General features: G+C 40.9%; 1 protein-coding gene across 4 annotated transcripts in view; it reads right to left on the bottom strand.

Annotated features, from left to right (window-relative positions):
* Positions 1 to 22,215, bottom strand: part of CD247 (CD247 molecule) — a 54,384-nt gene that overhangs the window by 5,703 nt on the left and 26,466 nt on the right. For all 4 annotated transcript variants that reach the window (XM_015879267.3, XM_085526910.1, XM_085526916.1 and 1 more), the window contains exon 2: positions 455 to 561. In XM_015879267.3, coding sequence (XP_015734753.3) covers positions 455 to 561 — 107 coding nt within the window. The remainder of the gene's footprint in view (positions 1 to 454; positions 562 to 22,215) is intronic.

Below are 22,215 nucleotides of genomic sequence, written 5' to 3'. Positions count from 1 at the left end.
CCAGTGGCCTCATGAAGCTTCATAACGACGGTGTTTCAATTCTGCTGCTTTTGGCTGAAAGCCTGGCATTACCATATGACTTTCCTGCTTCCTTCCTCCCTGCAGCAGATTCCTTGTTAGTGCTCAGCACCATGCACCTTGCCAGCAAACAGCTGAACAGACCAGAAGGACAGTGAGCATGCTGAGGGCTACAGGCAAGGGCATGTCTGCCTTCCTGAGACATTTTACTACTTCCTTCATGATCTTGGCACTCCCTCTCTTCTCTTTCCAGTGCATTTGCCCAAAATACTCAGGTTGGTATTAGAAAAGGAGAGGGAAAAATAAAAAGAGGAGAGAAAATATCAAGTTCTTATTTTAAGAGACACACCTCCTGCTTCCACCCCCATTTTCCAGCTCAGCCCACCATGCTATAGCACCACAAAAGCCAAATGCATCAGTGTTTAGATAGACTGACCTTAGCTTTCACAAAAAGGGCTGTGATGATGACTGCGTAAACGAAGAGGAATCCATCAAGCAAGTAGCAGAGTCGGGGGTCTGTCAGTCCAAGAACTGATACGGCATCTGCACAGAAAGACCACGTACATCAACAAACAAGGCCACTTGTATCAACATGTGCTTGACAACATACCTGTGGCAGTGCAGTGCAGCACTGTATTGGCAGTAACTATACAGATGTTAACAAGAATGGCAGTTACAAGGACAATAGTAGAAGTACAGAAGGTATAAGGAAGAAAAGGGAACTCACCAGTGATGATGCTAGGAGCTGAGGCAGTCTTCACTGGCGAGCAAACTCCAAGAGATGCTGCCTCAGTGAGGGTCAGCCCTTAAATGAGGTCTCAGAGGAGGTGGAGTCGAACTCCACCCCTCCAGGGAGCACAGCTACATAACTTTCACCTGTGCTCCCACAGCTGACCCCACACTTGCCTCAGCTGATTAATCAGTGGTTCACACTGTGATTACCAATCTCCCATACAAGCACTTTATGAAGCGAAGCCAGTATGGACACAAGTCTGCCTATTTGCAATGGAGATGGAAATCTGAATGAGGATCGTAGAACAAATGAGTTTGGAAGGCAGCAATGGATGTCCAACCCAATGAGGTCACTTGGAACAGGCTGCCCATGTCCTGTCCCAACTGAGCTGCCTCTTGTTGAGTGGATCCCTTTGAGATTTTCTTTTTTCTTTTTAAACAAAAAGACTCGAAAAAACTTTGCTGAGGAAGAAAATCTGTTACCACCCCAACTGAGTGCTCAACAAAATTGCTCTTCAGAAGATGTTGGTGTTAATTTCATAGCCCGCATTCGTGACATGTTCATACCCCCAACCACATCAAGCAGAGCACAGCAATGCTGATGGTTTTCAACAGCTAGAGCTAATTAAATTGCTCCTGTATCAGGAGACATGCAGCAAGCTTGTGAATGCAGGTGAAAAATAAAAACAATTTAGGTCAAGAAGCCAAAGTAAATATGGATCTAATACGCAGCTCTGAGACCACTGCCAAAGGAAAGGTGCATTGCACAGCTATTAAAAAAAATCACTTAGAAATGAATCCGAGGCATGCTTTGTACAGAGAATTGGAGGGAGTTCAAAAGAGGAAGATGAGAATGATCAAGAGCCTGTGAAACCCTTCTACGGAGATAAATTGAAAAGAATTGGTATGATTCATCTCCATCCTAAGGTGAACAAAGTATGGCAATTCCTATTAACTGCATGTGATGGATAGCAGTTGAACCACTTAATGCACTACTTCAAGGCACTCAGTTAGTCCCGCACCGAGAGCTGGGCTGCTCTGTGCAATGAGCTTTCTCTCCAGTCTGCCCAGTTACAATGAGATTTCATCACGTTTGCAGATGCTATTCGAGCAGCGCAAGGAAGTCTCCTCTACCGAAGTAGAGCTAGTGGTGATGGTCTGTAGCACTGCTCAAGGATGCTATTTGTATAAAGCATGGCTGCAAATCCATGCCTGGAAACTCAGTAACACAATTTTATTTTCTGAAGTAGACGATCCAATCACTGCTCCCACCAAAAGGCTCACACAGCCAAAGGAAAAACACATTTCCAAACACCAGTTTTGTTTTAGCTGAGAACTTGCATTCTGTTTTTTTAAAAAATCATGCTTAGAAACAAATATCTGGAAGTAAAGTAAGACTAAGATCTTGGGTTGCCTTCCTTCTTCCCCTCCCATTTTCTATGATTTATGAAATAACATACAACAATAACCATTGCATTATATTCAGGATTATCAAACCTCATATACATGGCATAAATGGAGACAGAGAAGCTAAGATATTTGCCTAACATCACGCATCAAGTATTAAGCAAACCAACAAGCTGAAAGCAGCTTCCTTGAGTTCTTCTAAAGATTCACAGGACAGTACTTAAGCCAGTGATGGTTCCACACAAAACCAGCCTCGTGGTGCCCTGTACACCACAGTTATTCAGTGTTTTACTAGTCCAAATTTCAACAGTCCATTAAACTACAGGAGGATCTTAAAGCAAGATGTCTAAACATGGGCACAGTGCTGGGGAAGACTTTTTCCATCAGCACATTATCACCTGTTTATGAAATACAGTAGGACACAAGCTGTGCTTTGGCCATGTTCTACATTACAGTTTGCTGTTTGCCTTGGCAGATGAAAGCAAAGAAGCAAAACATGAATATTGTCAGGATTCACGCTGTGAGACTGGATGACAGGCATAATAATTAATAAAATAAAAATTAATATATAATGAATAATCGAATTTGGAAAGAGAAACAAGAAAAATAAAAAATTATGTCAGGTCATTAATTTCCACTTTTTTTTTTCTTTTTTTTTTTAATGCCAAAAGGTATTAGCATTGTGGAAACACAAGGTTAGGATAAGATGCTTTAGGAATGTGGCAACCCATCACACTTCTGCTAGGATCACTTCCAGGGAAGCACTGTGACCAAGTTCAAGCACTACAATTTTCCTCTTGATTAATTTGAGAAGAAATAGATTCAGGAAATTAGGAAAATGTGATCAAATGTCAAACACTTTCCAGCTGATTTGCTAAAAGAAGACCGAATGTGTGGGAATAAATAAATAAATAAAATCAATAGTAAATGAAGGTGAAGATGTTTAACTTTTTGCCCCCTTTGAACAAGGCAGTCTTTCTGCCCTCAGAATCATTCCAGAGCCTTGTCAGAAACAGAACAGAGGGGAATGCCTTTCTCATCTCTGGAAGGGGACTCCTCACCTACCCAAACAGTCAGTCATTCTCAGAAAAAGCACTGCTTTCACTTCTCGCTTTTGCAAGAACTTGGTGCAGAGGGCTTTCCTGAAGCAAAACTTGTGATGCCTCCTAGAGACAGCAAACCAAGCACGCGGTAATAGCAGAACCTGGATATTCAGCAAGCTCAGCTAACAAATGACAAGATGCTATGAAGCTCTTTCAGCTTTAGGGATTTTAGGTTAGATACAATGCTCTTTTACTAGATTCACACTCAATAGGGATAGCACAAGTTCAGTCTAGTTAATGTAAAAGATGTTCCCTGCTCTAAGTTTTGTATTGTTAAATATCCAGAGAGGCAAGGCTTACCACTCAAATGGTTATTTCTAGCTTTCTTACTCCTTCCCTCAGAGATTTCTGCCTGAGCATCCCACAGCATAACACACTCCAGCCTGACTTCTGGAGCAGCCTTTTTTGCTATGCTTTTAAAAGAGTTCAGCTTCTAAAACCAAACGCACTACTTAAAAGAACTCAGTCTTGTCTCAGCAGGTATCCCAAAGTCTACATGCTAAACTAACTCACGGCCCATGGCTCCAGTAATCAAATATATTGATAACATGAAGACAGATTTCTAAATGGAAGTATATAAAGCCCTTCCCATTGGATTCATTGGCGCATTGTTCTTCTCATCTCAGGGCTAACACAGGAAGGGACTGCTTGGATTTCATGGCTCATGACAAACCAAATGCAGAGGTGCACAAACACAAGAGGTGTAATAGGGCTGTTCCACCTCAGAATGAACTCCAATCCAACACACTTGATCAGCTGCAAGCAGAGAAGAAAAGCAGGGAGCTTTTCCATTACAACACAGCAATCTGAAGGCTTGAGGTGCCAGAAGGAGGATTGCAGCTATTTGCAGACGTCAGTCAGGCCACAAGTGATTCTTTGCATTGCAGCCAACACAGTCCAAAGCTGCAGCAATTACAGGAACCCCCCGAAGGTACAGTTGGGCAAAGCCGTGACCATACACTCATCATCGCTAATCCTATTGGAATGAAAACCTGCTTTGCTTTCCTTTCCTTTCTCCAGGATCAGTTTCCATCTAACTCACTGATAGCACAAGACCTAACCCATGCCAAAAGAGCAAGCGACAGAAAGGACAGTAAACCTGTATGATGGATGCCATCCACATTTTTTTTTTAGTTAATCTTATAGCAATGTTTTACAAAACATGGGTGGCTGTCATACAAGCCTGCAGAAAGCTTTCAAGATTTATTTTAGGACATCCATTGGGACAGTTCAGGGTAGACGCTCTTAAGACTCTCAAAGTTTCACCATGTTTTGTTACAGTCTCTTTACAAAACTGTGCTTCCAAAAAAGGCACCTCTGTTGCTGAGAAAATTACCAGTGAAGCTTGCTGTCAAGCAGAAAAATGGTTAAATCACCTCACAGCGGCGGCATCAGGTTATGGGCAGGAAGGATGCTGTGCTAGCCCTAATAGCTGGGGCTCTGCACAGCATAGCTACAAGCGCTGGGGTGGGAGAGGCTCGTTGCAGCCCTTCCCATCACAGTCAGTCCCCTGCTGCCGACCCACTTAGTGAGGGGATGTTTGTTTGTGTCACATTCTGACTGCTACGAGATGGCACACACGTAACAGCACTTACATACAGAGCACAAAGCAGGGTTGGTTAAGGAGTTTGGTTTAATATTAACTCCTTGCATGTTCTTTTCTCAGCATCACTAGCCAAAGCTTGGCCTCTTTCTAGTGACCTGGAACACTAAGCCCCTTGTGGGTCTCATAAAGAGAGCCAGTGGAAGCGCAATCACAACATGGCAACATTACCACAAACAGTACCTGTGTCCTTGAGATAAACCCATTCAGCAAAAGCTCTTAAGACAAATGCTAACTCCAGAATCGCTTGCAAGTTCCCCCTTGGAAAAGAAAAATCACTTCTTCCCTTTTCAGCATGTTTTTTCCTCTAATTTGTGTGCATTCAAATCTTAATGGCATGGACAAACTACATACCTAAAATACAGCAAAGTAAAACGTCGCTAAAGAGAACGGGCTAATCAGATAAACTATTAGGGCATAGGGTATGGCTTTATGTCCCTGATAACACTTAGCTGGCACAGTTTGCAGTCCACCACCAGGTGACATAATCGTGGCCACTCATCCTCCCATCACTACACTTTATTATAATCCATCCCAAGGTACTTGATATCGAGTACCTTTCCTCAGATTCTATCAGAGCATAAGGAAAAAACTGCTGCATTTTGAGATGTATCTCATCACACACGGGTAGGAAATTGCAAATACAAAGAGAACTGATAGATAGACAGACTGAATTAAAGACTGCTGGAAAGCAATGCATTCCTGTATGGAAAAAAAAAAAAAGCAACAGAAGGAAAGAGCATCCTTGTGACTAATGGCCTGATGCCAAGGCTTTATTTTGCCATCTGTAAGATAAGGATAATAAAAAGTAACATTTTAACTGTAAAAAATGTCAAAGTGTTCTCCAAATCTCAGACACTGTGAAGTTTGTATCTCATTAATCATTTCTCTATGGAGAGAGAGAACTGTAGCAAAAGCAAAGCAAACAAAGAAAAAGGATCCCCCAAGCTCTCATCATAAAAAAAAATCTGTATATTTACAATAAGAGCTCAAACCACTGTAAGTCAGTATCTGTGCCTGAGATGAAAGCAAAATGATCGTGCTTTACACATACCTACAGTGCATGCAACTAATATTAGCATTCATCAAGTTAATTCCAGTACCCAACAAATCCATACCCAACATGTACCATAGAGGTACGTCTCTATATCACCAGTAATAAATGATAATTTTAGCAGAGGTATCTGTTAGCCTTCAAACTACTTTTGTAAATAGTAGGCATAGTCTCTGGTTATGCCCGCTATCTATTCTGGCAGCTCATTTCTGTTGTATTACCCCTACTTTTTTGTTTCTGCAATCGTTAATTGGTTGTAACAGCTTCTATGCTGAAAATGAACATGAGAGCTTCCAAGCGAAGCTAACTGATATTAGTAAGAGCACCAAAATTAAGAATCGAACAGTGAAGACTTAGGAAAAAAAATAATTTCCATTGCCAAAGATTACAGTAGGTAACAAAACTGTACTTTTGTAAAACAAAGCGTTTGGCATTGCAGGCTCTCTGTAAGAGCATTTATATTTTGCACTTTTAAGCTTCTCAGTGTTGTCTGTTGTTGGCAGCCCAGGTAACCATGCTGCATTTAAGCTTACATTGCAGACATATTAAAAACATGAAATCCTTCTCCCAAAGAGGCTCAGCTTCAGAGTCCACCTGCTAGCAGTAATTACAGACAATATTGCACAAAGTTCTGGTGACCAATAGCAATACTCTGGGTAGGCTTTTCTGAAAACTACAGGCTGAATTCTGCACTCCCTCTGCCCACAAAATCTCTATCGATCCCTGCAAGCATTTCATGGCGAAGCAAACAGTTCATGTTCTGTATGCTGAAAACAGGATGGGATGATGATAACAAGGCGGTAAAGACCCTGAGATTTCATATGGTTCTTGAATGCACTGGTTTCAGAGGGGCAGGAGGAGATAGTATTTGAACATTTACAATGTTGGGATTATCAGCTCTTGTTTGTTTTTCTAAGAAAAAAAAAAACAACAAAAACCCAACATTCTACAGTAATAGACAATCCATCAGAGTGAGTGCTAGAGCTGGGTATCAGCCCACCAAAACAAACACGGCAGGATCTATGATTTTTATACAATGAAGCACGTATGGCAATAGTAGTGGGACTTCAGATGTTGATCTGTGTTTGTATTAAACAAAGAACAAGCTGAATTGGAAATAAGGAAAATAATGAAGTCACCCACCATACGGATTTGTACTCTGCCTTATAACCCAGCTACAAACAATGCCCGCTTCACTCCCTCCCCCGGTCTTGTTCCTAACCTCGAACTAAACGCCTCTTTGGCATTCCTAAATCTACTTCTGACCCTCTCCCATCCTCATGTCCCTGCTTAGCTCCATCCTGGCCCACAGGTGACACTTGTTGTGGATGCCCACCAGCTGGCCACTGGCAGCCACAAACCAGCAGGCCTCTATAGGGCTCATGCTACTGCCATGCAGGATCTGACTCGAGTTTGTCCTTCTGTCTAGATGCCATCAGTCTTCTTGCAACCTGGAGGAAGCTAGTGGCCTGTTGCTTGCTTGCATAATGAGGAACAGCCATCCCTACCTGGAGAGGAGAGCTATTATCATCGATCTACACCAATTTCACCTCCAGCTCTGAATTTACCCTATTTGTTTTTCTTCACAGTTTTTCAGGAAAAGATAATTTTCCTGAAACACTGCACAAAGAAATCCGACCTTGTTGTTTATGACTGCATTTGTTTTGTTTTTCCTGGAGGAATGCCACAACTACCTGTAGAGCATTTAGATTCTTTGTATTTCTTCATGGCATCTTAAAGCACAGTAGCAGCACTCAGTGACTAGACCAGATACAGCTTGCTGAACAAAGCTGTTCATACCTGAGAGTTTTAGTGCACGTCTCCAAGACAGTCACATAAGATGGGATGTTAACTTCACTCTCATTCTGTAAGTGTTGAATTATGCATTACACTACCACTGCGCTGATAAAATTGCTTGCAGATCTTTGAAAAATGTTTCTTTAAAGGGCCTTAATGCTGCTTCTACAATGGATGAAGATTTTCACATTATATTTACTCTAAAAACCCTGTTTCTCTCCACAAAAGCTTTATCGGGAAACCCCTGAGATGTGCAGACAAAGAAAAACACTGCCTGGAAACAGCTTTTTTTTTTTTTTTTTTTCTTTCTTTCTGTGTGCAAGTGAGTTGGAATTTGAATGCAAGGGGGATCTCTACTATCTCAATTTTCAATAATACTCAGTGCTTAATTAACCTTTTTACAAAACACAGCATTGGAAAGGGCAGTTAAAGTGTTGGGTGGGGTGAAAGATGGCCAAATGCCTGCAGGTGATGAATTTTCCCCTACATGTGAGAAGGCTCCTTCTACCTACTTCTGCTGTGTACTCCCTATGAAAATCCTTCTGCTGCTTCTATCCATTGGGACTTCTTTCTGCCACATAGCTGAATGCTGCATGTTGTACTAAGTGTGTAACAAAGAGCTGGGCTGTCCGGGCAATACACTGGCTATAATAAAATAAAATAGCATTCTCCTTTACCTTAACACAAATGCTTTTTTGCTTTGTTTTGTTTCCTTTCTGATTTTCTGTGTTGGTTTGTTCGTTTGATTTTAATTAGCTGTGACTAATCCATACTTCATTTGCATCTGGACTTAGCGCCTGTCCCTTATGCAGTACTGGGAAGAGAAGATGCTGGGCACAAATACAACACCAAGGTGCAGAGCAGTAGTCTCACTTGTGCCTCTGGGAGCGTCTCATAAACACTGCTATTGAATTAATCCCATTAAGCTAAGTGTTATCACACAGAATTAGCCATTAGATGGGCATTAATTGTTTCAACCTACTTAACGAAAGCTGTTCCAAGAAGTTACCCTGGCTTTAGAGAGAAAATACTATGAATACAGCTATTCAAAGTGAGGGCAATTAAGAGGATTACGTTCAGATTTATCACATCAAAATGGAAGAAGAAATGTGAGTGAATGGCAATAAACAGCCCAGTTCTCTTCCTGCACCGCTGATTCCAGCAGAAGTTAGACAGACCATTTAACTCAGAGTGCACAGAATTAATCCCAAAGCAGGCACGCACGCACCTTCAAGGACGTGCAAGAAACACGCAGTGATAAGCAACAATAATGAAAAGATAGACACAAGCATTCTCTCTAGCACAGTATTTATCATAGAAGGATCTTTACTCACTGTAACCAAATAAAGTTTGGGAGGCTTTGATGCCCCAATATTGTTTCTGCAAAAATAAAACTTTTCATTGCTCTTTTCTTTAGATTTGCCATACGTCACCCTGCTTTTGGAATAACTTCACTACTTATTCTTCCACAATTCATTCCCACATGCTTACACACTAAAGGTCAGCAAACACTGCTGAAACTATCACCTTTAAAAAATTATTTTCGTATTTCATATATGTATTTTGTTGCATCAAGAAAAATTAATGATCGTTTATTCAAAGTCCTTTACATGAGCGACACGGATGCAATTTATTGTAAGACCAAAAAAAAAAAAAAAAAAAAGCAGGAAGGAACATACAGTTCAGCTCACTGCAAAGGACCAACTGCACGTACCTAGCTCCAAACAAGCTCACTAAGGGGGAACGCAGCATTTCCAAGGGATACAAAGGTTGGGAGGAAAGCCCACGCGCATCGAGCAAGAGAGTTTTGGCTTTGTAGATGGGAGCAAAGCGCACTCTTTGATGTTGTATAAAAATTAACAAAATTGACAGGGAATAATTCACCGTGCAATTGTCCTTTTAGCCCATTTGCAGTGTAGATGTGACATAAATTCTGTAGATAACAGCGTCCATGCTCCCACCCGAAATTTCTGGAATGCAATTGCATCCTCCGTCGCGTAACAGTTTGGTGTCTCAAACCATGCACATACATACACATCTAAGCTATAAGTGACATTATTAAGGAGACATTATTTGTAACTGAGCCAACACACTGCTTTGCACATGGTAGAGAAAACACCACCAAAAATAAAAATCACAGAAAAATAATAAGCAAAACTACACAGACCCTAAAATAATCCTATTTTACCAAACACTGTAAGCCCCCTAAAGCTGAAATTTCCTTCTGCAAGCCTCGTTCTCCTCCAGCGCCCCAGTGTCACAGATCTCAGTCTCTATAGTTTACGTTCAAAACAGTAAAAGTCTCCAAAAAATGTCAGACCGTGGGAAAGTGAAAGCACCTGCTCAGGTATTTTACCACTGTGCTCACAATCAGATCTGAACTGTATGCTTTTAGGAACAATATTCCTTTTCTATCACATTTCCAGCAGTAACTATTATAATATTAGTTGCATATAAAGAAAAAGCAAACTAACTAGAAGACCAAAACAAAAACAAAAAACAACCCTAACAAATCCTAAGCAAAATTACTAAGTACTCTTCAGGAACAGCAAGAAAATGCGTGTTACAGAGGGATTTATACGCTAGGTAATGCATTGCACTGAACATTCTGCTTCACCTAAAATTCTTGGCTGACTGTGGCTTAGAAATATCCTCTCAATAGGCTGTCCAGAGCTTAGCATTTCTGCAGCTTTTAGGAGATGGTATTAATTCTGCAGATGGTCATGCTCTCTGCAGAATAACCCAATACCAGATATCATGCAGGATTAGAATGCATGCACAACCAATTTGTAATTTCAGGCCTGACTAAGTAATTAAGCTAAAAGTATCTTATTTCAGAGTTAGCTGTACTGTCTGGTATTTTTTTTTAATTTTTGTTTTTTTATTTTTTTTTAAATGCAGTGTCAGTAAGTTATACATTAAAAACAAAAGTAGTTCTGCTATGTGAATGTACCCTAGCAAATCAGAGCAATTGTAGTGAAGGGATTACAGCCGGCTCTATACAGGCTGGCTTCTAATCACAATCATACCTCTGCAGCTACCTTCTGCAATCTCAGGGCAGACGAGCAATCAAGTTCTATGAGAACACAAGCAATTTGAATGTCGCCATCCATGCAGTTGCCTATCAGTGCTGAAATTGATAATAAAAGCTTTCATCAGCATTTTTAAACACCTGGGAGTAAAACTGTGAACTCGCTGCACTTCCAGAAAGCTCATCTGCCTCTACTAATTACCTGAGAAATGTTTTGTGCTTATTCTGGTGCGCCCGATGACGCCGTCCTTTACATGGAAAAAATGTCTAGCTGCTGCTTTATTCAATAATTACTCACTTCCAGCTAACACAGCAAAATTAATACGTATGTATGTTTTCAGCCAGGGATTTTATTTTAGTTTTGTAACTGAGCAGAAGTGTAGAAGTGAAAAGTAAGCTCAGCTCTCTGCTTGCAGAATTGTAGAGAATGCAGCATTACTCTCTCAGTCATTTGCATCCAAGCTCTTCAAGCGACAAATGCACGCCCCAAGTCAAAAGAAAGGAATCCGAAAGGAATCCCTAGTAGTGACAGCAGAACCTTGCCAGAGTTTGTTTAAAAATGTGGCTCTTAGCATTGAAGTGATTATAATGTTTGAAAATCAGAACAATTCTAGCCAAGCAACAGATGCACACATTTCCAAAGCACTTAAAAAACTAACAAACAAAAACCTAAAAAGGAATACACTTCATGAAGAGAATCCTCATGGTCAAAAAGGACAGAAAACCATAAAAACCGACTGTATTATTTTCTCTAATTATTTACAGACATTCCATTCTCCTCCTGTTCTTTAAAATTACTGCGTACTGTGAAAGGTCAGACAAAACTGGACTCCTAAGCATGGAAACGTTTGTAGTTTAATCATACTCTTGGTGCTGACCAGGACAGTTCAGAGAGAAAAAAAAAAACAACAAAAAAACACAAAACAGCCATGAAATTAGCCCAGGACACAGTTCTGTGTTTGCATCCCCTGCGGCCAATGAATGCTAGACATCATCCAAGCTGATTTTCATAATAGCTTCAACAGTCAGAGTTAAGTGGAAAATGACTACGTTAATATCTCCTCACACTTCTGACACCTATCCAGCTTGCTCAGCTACATACTATGGCTTTCCATCCTGACCACTAACCACTTCTATCAGATTTCATTAATAAAAACACATTTTTCTTCATAGAAAAACTAGACAGGCTGAAACTTCTTTTTGTCCTCCTGTTATGCTCTACATACACTGCATTTTGACCAGAAAGGGTTGGATCTGTGTTTCAGCAGGGACCATTCATATCAGAACTCGACACTTTGCTTCCAGAAAGCCAAGCACCTTTTCTTATTTCAGCCCTCCACTGCTACATCTCAGTGCAGCTTCAGAAAATCCTCTTGTGCCCAGTGTCCTTGCTCCCCATGGAATGCCACACCGTGCAAGCAGTAGGCTGGCCATGCTACCTTGGGAGTCCCTCAGGAATGGGTTTTCTAGCCCGCTGCTGGAGCTTTCTGTTTGCTCTCATTAGCCACCAGGCAGGAAATGGGGGCACCAAGGGCCTGCCCCTGCATCTGCTCACCTCCACGGCCATGCAGCCTGCTGTGCTGCACGCTGCTCCCACAGCATGAGCTGCCTTCTTCTCTTACAGATCTCCATTCTCCGCATTTCGTGGATAGATTAAAATCAATAAGGTAAAGTTTATTTTCTGTTCCATTTCTTCAACCTTTCTTCCCCATGCAAGACCACCGATTTCTCACGGCCCTTACAATATTAGGGAAATAAGCTATGAAGCAGATTATGAAACAGCTGGAACATCCTTTTTTACGCGTATTTGCTGAGAATCACAAGGGGCCACCTTTGCTTATCTGTCAGCAATCACAGTGTCTGTGCCCACCCAATCTCCTCCACTTATAAGCTGCAGCGACCAAGCAGGGCTCTCAGTCCCCCACTCACGCGCACTCAGACCCTTTGAAGATTCAAAACGAGACAGGACGCTTCCCTTAGACAGATACAGATCTACCCCTACACACCCGCCCCAGCAAACACACATCTGAGACTTTTGTTAGCAAAGGCAGGCAATACCAGGTGCATCTGAGAAAGCACTTGCTCGAAGCTGCTGTAACTGAGCTAGAAATGATTACCTCAAAATAAAGACCACGTAGAAGAGGTCTTTTGATTTCAGGTCTCTCTAATCTCTTTCTACAGGAGGGAGCATAAAAAAAGGAGTGATTGGCTGAAACGGGGCAACACAAACATCATATTTTCCTTTCACCTGAGGCACAGACAGGTGCCTTTGCCTAAATTCAGGGCCTTAAGGTAGAAGTGGCCCTCTGAGAAAAACCATGATTTATCCCCACAGATCAACACACTGATGAAAGAAAGCGGTACTTGGTCTACACCCCACTTCTGCAAGGTTCCAGACGCTGGAGAAGGACTATGCAGCTTTTCAGCCAAACACACACAGAGGCATAGTGCCAGCCCCACTACAGAGTACTGCACAGCACATGTGAAGGACTGGTTTTCCTTTGAAGTGCCTGGCTCCAAAGGAAGCCCTTTCAACACCCTGAAGGCAATACGTATGTGACGCAATCTTAGACACCAACGCTTTTTTTTTTTTGTTTAAAGTGAGATTGTGATGATGAGAGGTTGTTTGTTTGCTTGCAAAACATGGCTGAGTTGCTGCATTCATCCATGAAATGAGCTACCCCGGAAAGCTCAACGGAGAGAAGTGAAAGCAATGCCTCGACATCTAACACCATGGGCTCTGCTGCCTGAGCCGAAAAAATCAGCACTCAGCACCTCCTGGGAACCTTGGAGTGAAAACCACTAAATACTCCTGTGTTGCACAGCCAGACCAGGGTGCAACAAGGGCAGCCCCAGTGAAAATGCTGCCCGACATGTTCAGACAAAAAGCAAAGGCTACAAAGCTTGGTGAGCTTTGGTTTGCATTGGGTTTTATAAAAGGCAAAATATAGATCTCTTGTCAGAAGGCAGCTTTGACTTTGGAATTGAAAAATGAAATTGCCAGAGGGAAAAACACGTTCACATCCATGAGCAGTAACCACCAATACACAAATACTCTCTCCCTCTCTTTTACAAGAAGCACCCAGAATAGAAGCATGTATTTTCTGATTATTTCTTGCCAACTCCCACTCCTTCATAATAAGCAACTGGAAGGTTTCAATCTGAATAATTGACTTTAAAAGATTTAGGGAAATATAACTCAAGTTATTATGTCAGAAGGCCCTGCCTGCTTGTGCTCTCTGCAATATACCTTATTGGTTCCCACGAGCAAGCAACAATTTTGAAGATGTAGGAATAAAACGTGGCTTCCTACAAACATTTCATGTACTGTCAATTCAAAGTCAGAATAAACACCCAGAAGGTTAAATTCTTGTTGTATGAGTCTGGGCTAAAACTTTCTCATAGAAATAAAGGTAACTACAAAATATAACACTGCCCATAGAGCTGTGGTATTTTAGAACAGCAGGTATGAGCTGCAGTCAGAACTGCAGCAGCATTACACAGTATTTGCAAGAAAAGGTTTGAAGGTCTTTTGCACCATAAAATAAGACACACAGTTGCAAACACGTAGCAGAGTTTAAATAATCAAAACAAAAATCTACACCAAACTTTTGAAAATACCTTCAATTTAACAACATCTTTTCCCTTTTCCCATTATTTTGAAATAATGCTGCCTCAGATCACACTGTTCCAGAAACTACTGATAAGTCAGTGACAGATACATGAAAAGAAATACAGAGATACAATAGGATTCTCCTCTGATCCCATCTTCCAAAAAAACATAAGACTTGGCTAAATCAATGATCCAATTCAGTCTAAACGAGATCCTCAAACTTTTTGGTTCGTCCATTGCCATTTTGCTTTCGCATATATGCTACGTTATTGCTGTATTTCCCTGTTATATACTAGGGCTGTTTGTGTACATATAAGTACACATATATATGTATGGGGAGTGTGCTATGGATGTGCACACACAGAAGTGCATGTGTATCTGCTACCCAGTCATGTTCATGGTGGTTGCAGACCTGAGAGAGGAGCTTTCAGCCATGCAGACACATTTCGAAGAAAAAAAGAGCTCAGCAAGGAAGGGAGGCACCTATCCTGCATGCCATGCTGTAGGAGAGCCTCCCTGCCTTCCCCTCACAGATAAGAAGGTGCCGGGGACCGCAGCAGGGGAAGTCACACCTCCTTTGAAATGGGTCCCAGCACAGCACTCCCACCTCCTGTGGTTTCCCTAGACAGGGTCCCTTCCACTGCTCTGTGCTGGGAGAGCATCTGGCTGCTGAGAATCCACCCAAGTAGAGTGCATGGACTGGCCCTAGAGTTGACAAGCCCTGAACCCCGTGCCACAGAGAGCAGCTGAGCCCAGGGTGCCCACCAACACCTGCCAGAGGGGCTGAGCTGCTCTGCTTGGCCAGAATCTGAGATCTGCTGGCAGAGCAAGAGAATGTTCCTTCTGAACAACCTAGGTCTCACTGGAAGGCCTATAGGGCCAGCTAGGCCGTGTCAGGGACAACACCAGTGCTTCAGACAACATGCATGGGCTGGTACCCACACCTGCATATCAGCCCCGTGTAACCCACTACTGTGCATTTAACACTTGCTTCAGTTCTCGTGTTATCATAAGTAACTACAAATTCAAAGATTCCATTTGTACCTTCCTTCATAACAGTAAGATCCTGACAGAAAAGCGTAGCATCCGCTGTTTTCTTTCTAATGAGTCTTTAGCATCCATGCCCCAAGTTCTTCTGGCATTGTAAAGTCGAAAACAAAAATAATGTATGTATTTTTCTGAAGGCACAAATTAAGAATGTGGGCAATCAGATGAACCCTCAGTAGCCAAGGTTTGAAGAAAAAATATCACTTCTGTAAGACACAATAAAATTCATTATTTAATGACAGGTCAGAAAGTTATTCAGAGGTTACGAAAATTAGCTGTTGTCTTTGTTCTCAGAATTTATTTACAACATTCCCAGTTTTTGTAGCTGTGAAGCCCCATCACCAGAAGCACAGATACTGACAAGTCCATCAATAAGCCAATACCAAAGTGTCAGTAATCACTCGTGTCACATCAGTCCATTAAAGCACTGTACTGCCCTAGCCCAAAGCTGCCCTGACATTTGGCAGATGTTCCAATGCTGAAAGGACCAAAAAAGAAGAAGGTGAAGCAAATAAACTACATCAAGTACTGCCTGTCAGCATTCACAATAGAGAGGACTAACTTGTTAACAGGAAAATAAAAAGATACCCGACCATAACAAACTGTATTTCAAAACTTACTTGCACGTTACTCGTCTACTCTCTTTTAATCATCAGAGGTTAGTACATACATTGTACTAAATATTTGTACCATAGGAATATTTTCCTTTGTAGAAATAAGTTCTTAAATTTCATACCTGATGAGTTCTGTTATGCTAAAATACAAGCAATTGCTTAGGGCCCAGATTACGCTCTCCTTGAAGCAGCAAACTTAGATGCCTTCATTTAGCAGCACAAGCTGCTATGGTTGTTGCCTTCTTGAATGTTCTTTTCAGCCCCCTGATGAACCTGACAATTCAGCCAAAAAAGCAGAATTATTTTGTCCTAAATACACTCCAAAGAAAATGGCATTCATGCTCCTATGCCACTCTAATGAGGTTGTTGGCTGAATTTGCATGCTAAGAAGTTCAAGCTACCTTTATTGATGTGTTATAAACAAAAATCACTTTTCATTGCTAACACCACAGTTGCCTATGTTTTAAAAAAAAAAAAAAAAAAAAAAGATGTTTTGGCATGAGAAAAAGCGCCCAAACTTGGTTTTAATACCCTCTGCTGCAAATTTGTATGCACGTAGATATACCAGTACAGCTAACAAAAAACAACACTCCCTCTTTGTTTAAATGTTCATGAAACACAATAAAACTGAGTGCTAGCATGGTGGAGATTACAGCTTATATACATTTTCAACCTTTAAAATTAGAACCCAGATATTTGGGTCATTACCATTTCTGTTTGGTTTCTTGCCATATCAGAAATGAAACCACATACTTTTACATGAAAGTTTTGATTTTTAAAACTCAAGAAGTAGCCTCATTTAACAGAGCAGACAAAAGCCTTAAAAAATCTTATCTGAGTTAGTTGTAAGAATCAGTCTTTTGAGGTCTCTTGTTCTGGTGTAATTCAGAAACTTATCTTTCCTATACTGATATTTAAAGATCACTTTAATTCACTACAATTACGCATGAATTACAGCAAGTTGAATTTTAAATTTAGTCAATGCAGTTGGATGGAGAAATTTCAACCACTGAGTGGCAAGATGATAATTTGTATTTAAAAAGTTACCCAGCTTAGTCAACAACACCCTTCTTTGGGATGCAGACTCTGTATGATAAAAACCTCTATTGCTAGCCCTTAACCAAAACCACTTCATGAGAGCACTGTCAAGCTGCAGACTCGGCCTGGTTCATTCAGCACAAAGGTCAGAGATGGGGTTTCTGCAGCTTGCTCCTGCATGGCAAGCAGCAGCCCATCTGCATTCTATCATTTACGATAAAAAGCAGCAACAGACCCCACGGGAGTTGGCCTCACACACGGAAACACTTTAGTTCACAGAAGCCGTGGCCTTCTGACTCTATGTGGGTTTTTCTTCTGCTTGTTTTTAACCTCCGCCGTGCAGCCACGTATGTTCCATTGCCCAGGCTGTGCCACAGAGTCACAACCTGATGATGCTCTGACACTTGAAGTTGTTTACTGAACAGCTCCTGTCACCACGGCTTTCTTCCATATCATCCTTAAAGAGTCTGTTTGCCAGTATGTCCCTTCCTACTCCAGAAAAGCTTTCCAGCCCATCAGCATCTCTGCAAATGTTGGAGAAAAACCACGGGATGCAGTGAGGTCAAAGAGAGACGGTGCAGGTGGCAACTAACAACTGTTCATCAGCACCCCAAGCTGCAAACACAGCAAGGAATTGTGCACGGAAGGGCAGAAAACATTCATAAAGGCAGACAGGTACATTGCTACTGACAGGGGATGGAGATTCGGATAGGATGAGCTGGGAAAAGCAGAGCTACTGTACCACCAACACTACATGTTAAAAAATAAAAATAAAAAATATGAAGGATTATGTAAGTAGTTAGACTGCAATCAAAAGTTTTTAGTAAACACAAACAAAACCACAACCTACTTGAAGAAATATCACATACTAAGAGTTCCATAACAAAGAGAACTGGGTAAATGTTTTGCAAGACTGAGTTCAGTGACACAGACACAGGGATTCTTATCAATCTCAGGCTCTCTGACACAAAACCAAGTTGCCACCTTCCACCTATCACCTTCATTTCAAGAGCCACACTTCCCTGCAGTTTTAGCACACTTTCACCACTGGGAAGAAATATGGAAAAAAAAAATGAAAAGAAATTTTACACACTATTTTTGACTAAGCCTCAGTCCTGCTCTTTCAGAATGTAACAGCTCAAGAAATTTAGCATGCTCAAGAAATGGGATCTAGAGTTCCTGTATTAATGTTACTGGAGTGTTTCAGATTTGACACCAATCGTAAATTCCTCTCTATATGTGCTAAAACTCCTCAGCAGTCCACAAATACTTTATGCGCACAATCAAAATCACTACAGTATAGAAATCAAAGCCAAACATGGCAGAAGATTTAAGGTGGGGAAAATGCTAAGAATTCAGTCACCTCTGTATGCCAAGGCAGAAGAAAGCACATTGAAGCAAAAAGAATGAGGGCTCTGGCATACATTCTTGTCATCAGCCTGAATGCCTTGCCACTGAACAGAAAGCAGCTAAAGATACTGGACAACACAGGATTTGCATTCCATTCAAACAAGGCTTAAAAAAAAGACATAACTTCACACAGCAGCAGTAATATAATCATTGTTAGAGTTGCTACAAACTTCTTTTGAACTTCAGATAGCAATTATTACCTAATCCTTCTTCACACTTATAACAGAAGGGAAGGAAAACAATGATCTTTTCAAGTTACTGCTCTATTAATTAGAGAGGCTGAATTGGCAGGGACATAAGGTGGCAATGGCTTGGTCTTTCTGAGCAAAGATAAACAGGACTCACTGGATGAGTTATTATAGATGAAACCCAAGAGTGCCTTCCTATTGCCAGAACTCACAGAGATGCACAAGCACAGTTCATGCTCCATTTTAAGATCAGTAGGGGCAACTTCAGCAGTTAAACTTCCCTGCTCATCCTGGTGTGCCGTTTCAGAACCTGAGTTACTTTTAGGGACTCAGAAACTGTAGTGTCCATTATCAATTAATTTAATGTTAACTGTATGCTAAATTGGTTTGTTTCAACTTATTAAAAATGTTTATATAAATCATAGAATTACCCAGGTTGGAAAATACCTTGAAGATCATCAAGTCCAACCACAACCTAACCAGAACCCTAACTCTAAAAACCCTACACTAAATCATATCCCTGAGTACCACATCCAAACGGCTCTTAAAGTACAGCTCCTCATATATTCTAGTGTACAGCAATAGCATCTAAATAATAGATAGCATATCTTCACTCTCATAGAATCAAAAAGTGACCTGGGTTGCAAAGGACCACAATGATCATCCAGTTTCAATCCCTGTGCTATGTACAGGGTCACCGACCACCAGACCACGCTGCTCAGAGCCACATCCAGCCTGGCCCTGAATGCCGCCATTTCGTCTTATTTGTACCAGTCCATGCAAACCAAACAGATACCACAGTCTGCTTCTGTGTTGATGCCCTGTGTCTTCAGCAGTTTTTATTCACATACTCCTACTTTTTTCTGCTACTATTATTAGCTAAGATATTAAATGGTAATATCCAGATAAGCTATTAGAAAATCCCACTAACCATCTGTTTGGTCCCCATTTCAGTTATCCTTAGAATCAATCTCTGGTAAAGCCTTTTCACATTTTCTGTTACTTGACATTATAACTGTCTCTCATGTCTTTAACAATGAGTTTACCCAGAAACATTTCAGCCCACTGTGGTAGAAGACCAGCAGAGCTGTAACTGATTGTTGTTCTGTTTCTGAACTATTAGCAGCAGGTTCATAATACTTCTGTCCTACAGAGAAGCGACCTCATAGTGGTTCAGTCCCAGTTTCTGCTGCGTAGTTAGAAGTAGGAAGGATTATCTGCAGATAACCAGTGCAGGATAAACTGAAATATCTGAAGATAGAAAGTGTTTTAAAAATGAGAACAACAACAACTGTTATGGACAGTTTGGATAGATGACGTAGATGTTTATCCAAACTTATATGCAAGAATGACTCTGCTATCATAGCTCAATGCTATTCGAGATTCAGCCAGAGCAATCTTTTATTAGATGGCTCCAGAGATCCCCCCAGGGTTCTGTGTTCATCCCCATGTATGTAAGCAAAACTTTAGGAAGGTCATTTTTACCTTTACCTTAGAGGTCACAATCAAAGCAGTGTTTGAATTGTATCTTTTCTCTGAACCACAGCTTGGCTTCCCAGAATCATTTCTAATATGAAGAGGATGATACAAAGGTAAGTTACTGGGCCATCAAATCTACAATTCTCTCCTTAATCTTCTGCTTTGCTGCTTATCCTCTGATCCACTAAGTGATGCTTTCCCTTTTGTTCCCACCTGGGCTGTCTCTGCAAGTAGTTTAACCTTTCACAGAATATTTGCCTCATTCCCTCCTCCTCTTCTTTTCATCTTCACCTTCCTCCCCTTCCATATACATCTTAAAGAAAAGCCCTCCGATTCTAAATCATCCTATAATAAATTACAGTCAAAATGGGGCACCTGTGACCAAATAATCCCACATAACCATAGAAGGCCCTATTCTGCATAATCATGAAGATCCCACTGCTCTTATTCATCTCAGTCGAAGTTCTAGGTCCAAGCCCCTCACAGTATCAAGCGAAAAGATTGACTTGCAACCACCTTATAAATAATTTAATATTTGTCTGATGACATTCATTGTATTTTGGAGCTCTCCTGCCTCCACTAATGCAAGGTGGCTTCTGCTTCCCTTTTCTTTACAGTCAGAAAAGGGAACATCACAGGACTCCATTCTTATCCCTCATTTATTTGGTCTTAGCGCGACTTAGGCATTGAGAGATGACTCTGAATTGAGGATCTAAAAAATGAAATTGAACTCAGACATGGAGCAGTCTTTTTCAAATCATGCAATTATTTTCCCTCATATCAGACCATATGATGTATGGATTTATACTTCAAAGACTACTAGATGAGGAACAGATCAGTACCAATGATATAACTTAGTAGGAAGGGGAAGGATAACAAAGAAAAGAGAAAGAATAAAGAAAGGAAAAGGAAGGACTACAGATCCTTTGGAGTTACTCAGTTCTCCTTTGCTTTTTCCCTAATAGCCTGCATAAATTGCCTCCCAGTAAAAGAGAGGGAATGTAATGATTCTTCTTAGTACTTTGCTGACCATAGTTCCTCTGCAAGTACCCTGTGATTGGTTTCTTTTGCTGGATACCTGCACAGAAGCAATGTCCAACAGGGTAAGTTTGCCCTTTTCCTGGAGGCCCCAGGAGGTTTGCACACTACAGATAAAGAAGGACTAAGAGACATGCTAGAAATGTAAACGTACTGAGTGCTGCTAGCATAGAAATGTATGACAGCTTATCCAAAGCAAAGAGCTCTAAAATCTTCTGCCCAGGCCGCCACAATATAATAGTTATGAATAAAGCAGTGGAAAAGAATTAGGAAGTTCCTAAAAAAAATACTGCAGTCTGCTTCCCATATTCTCACATTGAGAGAAAAACATTGCTTGTAGAGTCCTATAATTCCAAAGTCCCATGGAAAGACACACATCAGATGATTAATGTTGCCTTTCTGCACAAGAAGGCGGCCTTCTTTAACTAGCAGTCACTACAAGTCTTGTCACAGAACACGACGTTGGGCTCTATGCAGCATTTTCTTGGAAAGCATCTACAGTATTGGAATACACCCATTTTTAGCTTATAAGGTACCAACATAACCTATTTAAATGTCCCCTTTATCCAGTTAAAGTTAGCCAAACTAGGAAGCAACAAGGAACCTGCTTGTCTGTAACAGCTTATACAAGTTTAAAGCCTGAGTCACTAAAATTACTTAGTATGTCTGAGACATCAAAAGTTATCTATTAGAAACAAATATCTGGCAGTGCTGCCAGCATTTAGGCGATTCAGGTCCTAAAAAAAAATACATGCACACAATACCCAACACTTTAACACTGTATGAAAGTTCATCCAAAGTCTTAGCCCTGCAGTAAATTCTTTATCAGATTGAACAGTTCCCAATATTTATTCAAAACAACTCCAGTAGTATTTCCAGAAGCTAATTAGATAATTATTCCTTCTTCCCCTCTGCTTCTCAGGATCCACCTGTTCTATGTGTATAGTTGGGCTGTTAACCTCAAGTATCCAATTAATACTGTTATCTTATTCCTTTATTTTTTGTTCTGCACTGCATTCTCTGATGTATTAACACAAAATGTC

This window comes from Coturnix japonica, chromosome 1 (assembly GCF_054131305.1).
Source record: "Coturnix japonica strain WE chromosome 1, WE-NBRP24, whole genome shotgun sequence".
NCBI lineage: Eukaryota > Metazoa > Chordata > Aves > Galliformes > Phasianidae > Coturnix > Coturnix japonica.
The sequence above is the reverse complement of the archived record's forward strand: the minus strand, read 5'-3'. Positions and strand labels throughout refer to the sequence as shown.